The 11,214-nt window shown below is 39.5% G+C and overlaps 1 protein-coding gene across 1 annotated transcript; it reads right to left on the reverse strand.

Moving 5' to 3' along the window:
- Positions 1-8,150: 8,150 nt before the first annotated feature.
- On the reverse strand, positions 8,151-10,603 carry LOC105209505 (phosphate-regulating neutral endopeptidase PHEX). The gene has a single exon (XM_011179922.3). It carries the CDS (start codon positions 10,527-10,529, stop codon positions 8,502-8,504), a length of 2,028 nt encoding a protein of 675 aa, XP_011178224.2. The 5' UTR covers positions 10,530-10,603; the 3' UTR covers positions 8,151-8,501.
- Between the last annotated feature and the right edge of the window lie 611 nt (positions 10,604-11,214).

The following is an 11,214-nucleotide window of genomic DNA, read 5'->3' on the forward strand; positions in this document are numbered from 1 at the left end:
CTCGAAAACTCCTAGTGTCGTCTCATCTGATGTTGATATCGTCCACGCTTCTGCACCATAAAGCAGGTCAGGAATGATAAGGAACTTGTATAGTTTGGTCTTTGTTTGTTGAGAGAGGACTTTACTTTTCAATTACCTACTCAGTCCAAAGCACCTGGCAAGAGTGATTCTGCGTTGGATTTCAAGGCTGACACTATTATCGGTGTTGATCCTAATATATCTTACATAAATAGCTCTTCACGGCATCGTCTACGGTCCATAAAGCTCTCCTCTTAAGCTCTCCAAGATCTACTTCATGTTAGTTCCAATTCTTATTTTGTCAATATTTCTCACTATTTGATAGTAAATCCACTGTGATCTTTCCTGAGTCTCAGGCTTGAGCACAATAATATATAGTTTAAATTTATTCATGGTTCATATACATACATATATTCATAAATAAATATAATGATAAGAACACCTATCGAATCCCCCTCATCCTTTGAGTATTTCAAACTTATCATAAAAACTCCCGTACGAAATAAGGAAAAATCTAAACGACAAATATGAAGTCGTGGCATGCCTTCACACGTCTCCCACACACGTACACACGAGTGAATCTACAAATAGAATACACACACACACATACCCACACTTCCGTTGGAAAGTTCACAATCATCGCCGCATGTTCAGAAGTCAAGTGATGAAGCGTAGATTGAAGGCAAATATTTAAGCAGCACATGGCAAGTACAAAGTAGACTGGTACCCACTTGGAAAGGAGCTACTGCAGCGTATACAGTGTGTTTGTTGTTTGTGTGCGTGTAATACTAGAAGACTCTCTCTCCTTTCCTACCTGCTCAATCGGCATTGTTCCGCATTTGGCATTGACACTGCCGATCGATTGGCTTATACTCGTATATGGTTCCCTCAAAGGTAAGCAGTTGAAGGAATACAGTTAATTTCATGAGTAAACATTCGATGGTATGTGCTATATTTGTGTGTAAGTTAGGGGGTTGTGTTAGATATTTTCTGAAGAAAAGCTCACTTTTATTTGTCGGTTGAAATATTTTAGAAATATATTTCTAAAGATATAAATTTAAAGTTGGAATCGGCGAATTAAGGAAAAACTGTTGCAGGATTGCAATAATCATCTGTTGTATCTAATTTCATTCGTTTCTAATTGGGAGCACAAGTTGTCCACAATAAAGAGTGAATGGTAAAAATGGATGACTTGGGGTTCTAACATCACAATTACATCCTAAAATCTTCCGCGATTACCTTCCCATGAACGTATTCTCTATATTCGTGAGAGTTTCTGGCACTCTCTTAAGAGTTGCTTGATGGTATTTGTTAGAAACCCGTATCTTTATTGGATTATTTGGATGTTATTATTCCACTGTGGCATAAAATAAAATGTAGTACAAAAGATCAGTGAAGTCCACAATTCCAAGACTCGGTTTCAATTATTATTGTTCTTGCCTCAGCAGAGCACCTTGTGTACTAATATCGATATCGCATGTTTTAGGAGTTTTTTCATTATATACTCAGCAAATTATTTCTCGCGACCGCCTCTCTACACAATATGTTTGAATCAAGCATTAACTCCTAGTGTAGACACATGTTCCAACTACTTAGATGGCGCTGTAATTGATTTCGTGAAATTTTACGATTTTGTACTTGGAAAAGGGTTCTCTCATACTAAAGGGTTTTACAAAAGGGACGCTACAAAAGTAGATCGATAAGGATAACAAACGAACCCATATGTTTGAGATTTCTCTTCAGTTAGGTTTGCCATTTCATCATGGATATACGATCCAACAACGAATCGAAATTATTAATATTTACTACCGAAATTCGGAGTCAGTGGCCTCAACTTTAAGAGCGCTACGTCAAATTTATGATCGGCTCATTTCTGACTGAATGGCTTCGTCGTCGGTTTGCTGCGGTTTATGGGCCGGCAGCATCACTGAGCGGTGCCCTTCTTCCGTGATGATCAAGACCGGCACGTTACTGTCACAATCGATTTATGGAAACCAAGTTTGGTGGACGTGTTATCTCACGAAATGGTCCAGTGAATTGGCCGTTCCGGTCCTGCGATTTGACGCCGTTAGACTATTTCCTGTGGGGCTACGTCAAGTCTATGGTCTATGCCAGCATGGACGATTTATGAACTTCGTACGATTATCGAACGCGTCTGGACTTCTGGGTTCAGCGTCTGGACTTCTGAAATCAAATTCTATATATAATAAGATCGAATGTACTTTCACAGGAATAAAGAATTTCATTGATATCCCAAACCGTTTTTGTAATGCTCTTATTGAAAAAACCATTATATGAACAGATTTCCATATTCTATTTTTTGTATTTTCTTAACTTTCAGAGGTCTGAAAAATCAGTAATGTCATGTATCACATATTTACAAATAATGCAGTTGCCATTGTAACAGAAATATCCGACAGCGTCAGCGACATGCAAAAATATACCTACCTATTATATATAATAGAGTCACTCACTGAACACTGCCGCAAATCTAAACCCACGCTAACACAGTCGGATCCATCAACGACGTCACAACGTTGACAATTCAGCTCATTCAAATGCAGCATGCTAAATCTGCACATGTCGCTGAACTTTGCGCCGCACGAGGAGAGGGCGGCAGTTGAAAATGCACTCTATCTTCATTTTATTTATCTCCGTTTTATAGTCCATTCAGTATTTCAGCGTCTGTCGGATTAGCTTATTCAAAGCAAGCACGTAATATAACTTTCGCCGTAGTCTCTATATGTACCGCTATATACTCCCGCAATATGAACGCTTACTTCCTATTGCTGTTGACTTGCTTTTATTTTTACCTTCCCTATAAATATTAATTTACTTTTATTGCATTCTCACCAAAAATCCAACCAAAAAATTCTAAAAAATTACAAAAATACTTTCGTCGTAGTCCATACAGCATGCCACGTACCCTTTGCAGTCTTTGTGGGAGGTGTAGTCTGTAGTCTACACGGCAGCTGTACACCTCAATTGTCTTATCTAACAAATTTATAGTAGTATATATTAGGTATCGTCACAAAAACAGCTTACTCCATTGCGCCACCCTTCTGCCAAATTGCAAATATAAACTCGCCTGTCTGGTTGGAAGGCTTTCAGCTCTGACCCGTCGCCCACACAGCTTGGACCATTCCACCGCATTTACTTGGAATTTTGGTCACGCAAAAGCCATCAGCGTAAACTAATGTTCATCTTAAGTCGTCTGTGGTGTCGACATCAAGTGTTTTGTCGTCGTCTTCGTTGTCGACTTCATCGACTGCATAAAAAGAATGTACTGTATACACCACGGCTGTTGGGCACTTGTCGTCAATGACGCAACACTTAGCCATTTTGTGAGCTGCCTTTAAATCTCAGCAACCTTGGTACACTGTAATACTCTGCTCTTATGCTCTACCATTTGCCGTTGTCTTCCATTTCCACGCTCCTCCGCAACACTCCGTTTATACAGCCCTGTCGATTACACTCGATTCGTGGTTCGTAAAGCTTTCAATAAGCTATCATCATTGATTTCGATACTCATCGCTTTCGGTCAACGAGCCGGCCGATAGTGGAGACCACCAAACCGCCCATCTTAAGGCAGTTGGTAGATTTATGAGTTGCTTTACTAGCCGCTGTCTTCACAGAAGTTGTCAGGTTGTTGAATGACCTTCTGTTCCAGTTTTTTTGTGTTTCTTTCGTGGAGATATGGAAATACACATATATTATAGTTTGTATTTACAACTCTACCGTTACGGATATTTTTGTCTTCTTAAAGTGAAGAATACCTATTGGACCCTATAATATAGTTGCTTCACATTCGATGGATCGAAATATTGACTGGAAACAAAGTGTTATTCTATATCTTCAGACCACTGACTAATTATAATAAATAATTATCGGGAATACTTCAGGGATATATAACTCAAGAAAACCCTTAGAAAATCTGCTCTATTCTATATGTGGGAGCAAAAAACACGGAATGTATTCATGCCACCTATGTTTCATATGAGCTAGTCATCGGTTCTCACAATCGTGGGAACATAACGAATGTAACTGTAATTCTATCTCACTTCATTGTACATCAATTTGCTACCGAATACGGAAGCCCAAGTGTCGCTTATGTAGTAATAAGTAAGGGTTCGGTTAATACTTGAGTGTGTTAATTGCAATTTTATGGACTCTAAATTGTTGCTGAAATTATTTTCTCCGAACGGCTAGTTGCACACTGGCGGAACATACAGACAAACAAAAATATGTGCCGACAGCAAGCCTATCATCTCTATGCCACATCCTTTCACACGATTGTGGCAGCTGACGTCATATGTGGTTTGAGCGAAATGAAGAGAAATTGGAAAATGGCAAAACAGACGAAGTATGATAATGACTTTTGCATACAATTAGATTGTTTGGTCTCAAGTCCAACTAGGCACACTAGATGCAATGCCGAACCGGCGAGGTCAATCTCTGGCCGTACATAGCGAACAAATACAAAGTTAATAGCTTTTTATCTTCTCCCAAGGCAAGACTGTTGATTTGCTGCTTTGATGTGCCGCATGTCGGCCTTGGTCTCGCAGGTGCCGCATTGAGTGGCTGTTCAACGAGCGGCAGATCCAATTTGGCAATGTGCTCCCTTCCTTCGGCTCAACTGCATGCTTTAAGCCAATGGAAAAAAACCTCGTTCACAAGCCCTTCTGGTCACTTTCGCCGTCGGTGAAGAGATAATGCAATTATGGAAGCGAGCAGCTGACGACAATGTGGAGCGACTCAAAAACAAACCGTTAGTTAGTGTGTTTGTTTGTGTGGAAGTGGTGGTGGCGGTCAGTGGTCGGCTGGTAGTGCTAGTTGCAATAACAAGCGCTGCAGAACTGCTGGAACCCTGTGCAAACAACCTCAGCTGCTAATGAAGTTCCCGAGACGCCGAGGCTGAATACGCTTGCATTTGTGTATCTAAATAGATGTGTTTGTTTGCTCTCAGCTCATGTCAATGCGTCTTTAAGCATACGAGCGTTTGTGTGTGTAATGTGGTAATGATAGCCTTGGGTTACAACATCAGCAAACATATCATCACTTTAGTCGCTCGTTTGTTCGGTAAGCGGTCAGTTGGGCAGTCTATAAAATGCAGCAGCAAAACAGCAAGTGATATGCATAGCAGCAGCGGCTTACATTGTGCGTAATATGTTTGTCTGTTTCGTATATTAGGGTGGCTCATTTTTTTAAATATTTTTTTCTTCTTCCGATTTTCGTTAACTTCATTCTATAGCCATCGGAAGACCCTATTATTTTGTTAAACCATTAATATTTATACTCTCGCAATACAAGTTGTTAAGAGAGTATTATATAGTTTTGTTCACATAACGGTTGTTTGTAAGTCATAAAACTAAACGAGTTAGATATAGGGTTATGTATATCAAAATGATCAGGATGACGAGACGAGTTGATGTCCGGATGTCTGTCTGTCGTCCATCCGTCCGTCTGTCCGTGCAACGAATAACTTGAGTAAAAATTGAGATATCTTAACGAAACTCGGAACACGTGTTCCTTGGCACCCTGAGGAGGTTTGGCGAAATCGGACCATTGCCACGCACCCAAATTGGTGAAAACCAAAAACCTATAAAGTGTCATAACCCAGCCATAAATAATGTTATAAAAATTTGGAATAAAGGATCGTACTAGGAAGGGGCATATTAAGATGTCATTTTCTTGAGGAAATGGGTGTGTCCCCGCCCACAAATCGGTTATTTGCATATATAATATAATGAAGCTATATAAACCAAACTCTTACGTACCCCACCACACACCATGAAAATAATTGAAATTGGATAATAACCACGCCTACCTCCCATACAAAGGTTATTTTGACAATTACTAAAGGTGGGCTAACTCACTAACGAGAAACGCCAGAAACACTAAATTTTACAGAAAAAAATAGCAGATGGAAGCTGCACTCTGATTTTTTTACAAAATGGTAAATGGGCGTGGCATCTCCCACTTATGGGTAAAAAACCATATCTCAGGAATTACTCGACAGATTTTAATGAAATTCAGTATATAATATTTTCTTGACACCCTGATAATACGTATAAAAAATGGGCGAAATCGGTTCACAACTACGACTACTTTTCTTATAACTCAATTTTGAATTCCATCTGATTCTCTAACTTTATAATGCATACATGAGGAACCAATGAAGATAGCGGAATAAAGCTTTACACAAATAGTGCATATCATCTCTGGCTTCAGTTGTGAAAAAATTTTCGGAAACGGACTATAAATTTTCAAGCCCTAGATATTGAACATGCCGAACTCAGGGTAAATGTTAACCGAAAATATGGGTAAATCTCTCAGATAATTTAATGTAATTCAGAGGAAATTGTTTTCTTCTAATAGTGTGTCTCTGTTCCAAAAATTATTAAAATCGGGTCATAACATCTCCTAGCTCCCATATACCTAATTATAGGTTTTTCAAAAATACGGTGGGCTTTATTCCGCATATATGTATTGGTTATAATCGCTTAAAGCGGTTCCTACGCCAAATATATATATATGTATAGTCTTGGATTTAGTGGATTTTGCTGGTGAAAATGAATGAAATTGGTTCAGAAATTACCTCAGCCCTCATATACTATATAAAACGATTTTCGTTATTTTATTAAACTTTATGCCGAATTTATGGGTATTTTTGTGTTGCACCCGAACTTAGCCTTTCCTTATTTGTTTTAAAATGTGTTGATGCTAATACATATGTTGTCAGTACAAATTATGCTTTAACTGCACCATCCGTACAAATTCCAAAGCATCTATTGCGGTATATAGTTCTAATGCTAGTTCTAAGAGTCATATTACATATCGAATTAAGACGATTTAAATTAATCGTGTATTCTATTCAAAGTATTTCGTACATCTGGATCACTTTCGGTTGGTATCAGTCGATCTGAAGACTTTGTTGCTCAGCAATATAGAAGTCTTGGTCTTACAAGTATGGATTTTTTCCCAAATTCTAATGGGTACTTTGCATAAGAATAAATTGGAAATGTAAAAAATTGTATATCCTTAATAATATTTAATTTTCATATAGGGTAGATATTTTTAGAAGCAATTTTAGTGACGTATGGGGAACTCAGACTAATACCACATTTTATTCAGTTGCTTTTAGGAACCACCCTAATACATACATGTACTACTCCACAGTGCGTGCCCATGCATTCAGCTTGTACACCAATGTTGTGGCTATGTTTGCTTGTCTGGCTGCTGTTTGTCGCCGCCCTAATCGGCTTGAGCTTCAAACATTCACCACAATGTGTATCGATTGGTTGTTCAGTTCATATACATACATACATACATCGCCGCATACTAAAAGAAGCATTTCCTCACTCGCATTCCCATGTACTGTTATTAATTGGTACTCATCTATGTCTGGGTCATTTATTGTGTCTTCCGCTTGTTGTCCCACTGGTGGCTGTGGGCTACTATCTGCCGTCTGTTGTCATCTGCTTAGACGCTTGTTTACTTGCTTGTTGCTTCAACTGTAAATAAGTGTCTATATACATATGTATAGAGTAATGAACTTTTTGCTCTTTTTCTACTTGAAGCGTCTATGAATGAAAATAGCTTGTGGTTGCATGCTTTATTTTGCTCCAAACGCACTTCTTCACACAAAAAGTAACAACAACAAAAAACATTTGCTTAGCTGCTCAGTTACGCTGACATAGTAAGACGGGTCAAGCGGTTATCTCGACAGTTTTAATCGACTCTTGTGACATACTTAAATGTTTCAATTATATTTTGAGGCATTGTGATTTAGTATACTAATTCACTGGAGGTCATTTATTTCCTTCATTATTATTAATAATGGAAATATATGAAATTTTTAATACCAAAAAATCCTTAAAAGAGAAGGGCATTGTGGAAATAGTTCGATTCGATCAAATCTTCTTCTTCTTTTGTCCATTTTCATATCGAAAAGGTCAAGTATATGAAAGTTAAAGTTCCCAAAAAGTACTGTCTACATATAGGCGCATATCGCATTGATTTTCTCATTATCTTTAACAGATACCTCACGAAGTGAAATCAAATATCAACAGACAATCCTTCAATTTCAAAAATGTAGTGCGGAGGTGATATCTGGGACAAGAGATACTTTGCGTTCATCTAGTTGAATATCGAGCGCTCGCTAAGCTAAGGGAGATTCCGTTGACCAAGGATAGAACTCAAGATGATAGGTAAACTTCAAGCCCCTGCCAATATTTATTTGAGCTGTGCCAATGATTGTGACTATAAAGACTAAAGCAATATCTAAATCTAGGAAAAGGAATAACATTCAAACTTCACGAAGCGAATTTTGCAAGACTGGGAAAATCACTCTTTAGACTTCCAAAACCACCTGTTTTATGGTAACTTTCGAACTGATTTATACACTTTGACATTTTATTTGAACGGTACTTACTTAGACTATAACTTTAACAGCTTACAATTAAATGGATTTTACATTCTAACTAAAATATAACGCACTTGTCCTTTATCGTATGATCCACTCCGCATTCAAAGGCAGTACCAAACTCATTTAGATTCGCCACAGCACCGTTCACACGCAACGCTTCCGGCAAGTCCACAAACTCTGACACTTCGTCGGCATAATCCGCACAGAAGAGCTGCGCGTAAGAGAGGAAGAACTGCTGCATGTGCTTACTGGGTAAACGTGGTAGGACGCTGATGTCTTGCGCGCTTTTGTCCAGCGCCCACTTCTCATACAAGCGATAAGCCAACGAAAGACCACCATTGTCTTCGAACGCCTTTTTCAGGCGCTCACGATCGTTCACATTTCTACCGGCAAACTCCTTCGCTGCATAAGGCGCCTGATCGGCAAAACAGCTGGAACGTTTAACGAAAGTCAATCCAGAGGAAATATCCCATACTTTTTTCTGACTGGCCTCGCTGTCATTCTCACTAAGGCCGCGCACTATCTGTTGCGACAAAAAGAAACCGAAAGTGCCGTATTTTATAGACGTCGGATGGGCGGTATCCCAGAAGAAGCGTGGTTGTAGGAAAACCACTGGAAATTGTATGGTATTCGTTTGTGTGTTGTAAGCGGGCAGCAACTTCAGCGTATAAGCTGGACTATTCTGCGGTACATGCAGTAGTGCGGCGGCTTGATGCAGTTTGAGTAACTGTTTTTCATTCTGCCACTCCAGTATATTAATGATATTGTTGTAGTATTGATCCGGATACATATTGGCGGGTTTGATGCCACCTTGGAAGAAACTGATGTGCTCCTGTGGGTGCAACACTTCTATGCGCATTGATCTCAACTTCTCGCGCAAGTTCTGTAGCGTCTTCGGCGAAATCCAACTGAAGCGCGGTGCAGTTTGCAACTCGTTATTTAGATTATATTTGACATTGAGGAATATTGTCTGTAGCTCTTGGAATAGTTCGGTATGTTCGTAATTGCGATAGTAGAAATATTCCATTTCATGTGGGAAAAATTCGATCAATTTGCGCGCACAAAACTCTTTGCTGCCGCCCAAGTCGAAGCGATCCAGTACTTTCCACAGCGTGTAATTGGCTAGCGACAGTTTGGGTGTGAGTCTAATGACATCAACAAGGTTCTTGAAGTAGCCCTTCGGTGTTTCGTAGACCTTCTCGTTCATCGGACGATCGAACATCAGCTGTAGATAGCGACTTAAATCCACAAAACTGCCGTAGGAGGCTTTCAACTCCGCGACATAGCGTTCAAGCGGCACCGCTTCCTGTGTCACATTCTGCAATGCTTTGGCCAACTGCTCTTCGACTTGATGCACCTGTGCGGCGAACTCATGTGCCCAAGCATTGCTCATCTCGGGAAAGAATTGCAGCAGTCTATCTTCTATGTACGCTGTATACTTGGTGTATTTCTCTAACTCCAAAGCCGGCGCCCCTAATTGTATGCGACTCTTCTCGGTGTTCTGCAGATCCGTCACCACATCGAACGCTATGAAAACGTCCACATTGAATTTACGCTTTGCCAGCACTACGAGTTTCAGCCAATCATATTCGTCCTCGAACCAAACATCGTCGGTTATGAGCGGCCAGCCGGACTGGAAATTAAGTGTGTCCAAAATTGGCGCATAACCGACGGTCTTAATAGACTGCTGGTCATGGCATGACTCGAAGACCGCCTTCAGTAAGTTATTCAAATATATATCGGTCGCCGTTGCACCATTATCAGTGCTGCTTTCGCTGTTGTTGTTGTGCTCCTGCAGCGCTGCCGCACATTTGCTCACATACAAATCTTCCAAAAGACCCACAAATGAGGTTTTATTCCTCCATGCCGTCGCTGGATGATTTAACGACCAGCGTCCACAGGCCCAATTGTAGAAATTGTCGCATGGATTGACATTGCCATTCATATATGCCGCCATTTGTATGCCACGCGAGAGTTGCAGTGTTGCATTGCTGTATTGAGGCGCCGACGGCTTGGCAGCGGTGAACTTTTGCATGGCTAATATCAGTAGTAGCACCAATAACGGTTTATAAATGTTCCACATTTTTTTTATTAGAAAAAAATTATTCCACACACTTTCGAAACTATCATGCGGTTGTTGTTGACGCGTTAAAGGTTTGAGTTGGACTGAAGCGTTGAGCGCGTTGCGTGGTTCGAGCAATTGCGTAGCGTTTGAGATAAGAGTGCTTGCGTATGTACATATGTATGAATATATATATATTTCTTATCAGTATTTTGTTTTGTTTACTATTCCAATTGATTGCTCCCATTCTGTTGATCATATGCGTGCTGTATGTATGTACGTGCGTCCATGGGAAGTTTCAAATTTAGATCATCACTTGAGAGACTGAAAGTCTTTTTATAGAATGACAATGAACCATCAATAACAAATAAAGCAAAAATATATATTAAATCTAGAAACATAGATTATCATGCCTTGGATCTCTCTGTATTAGTTCGGTATTAAAAGAAATTTTGAGTTTAACAACATATTGGATAATCGCTAAAAGAAGTCGATATTCTTCTAACTTGGGAACATATGAAGAATGACAATGCGATAGAACAGTAGCACAGACCAATTTATGTTTTAAAAAGAAATTCCATGATACTTAACTACATATTCCAAGATGTAGGAATAGTGAGGCATATTTGACCAAAATATCAACGGATAAGAACACAAAGCACTGGATTAAGTTCCTAGGTTATTCTACACTAAATATAGAATATTT

The sequence above is a fragment of the Zeugodacus cucurbitae genome, chromosome 2 (genome assembly GCF_028554725.1).
Source record: "Zeugodacus cucurbitae isolate PBARC_wt_2022May chromosome 2, idZeuCucr1.2, whole genome shotgun sequence".
NCBI classification, from domain to species: Eukaryota; Metazoa; Arthropoda; class Insecta; order Diptera; family Tephritidae; genus Zeugodacus; species Zeugodacus cucurbitae.

Coding starts and splice junctions, on each gene's coding strand:
- LOC105209505 (XM_011179922.3), bottom strand. CDS start 10,529: ATGTGGAACATTTATAAACCGTTATTGGTGCTACTACTGATATTAGCC.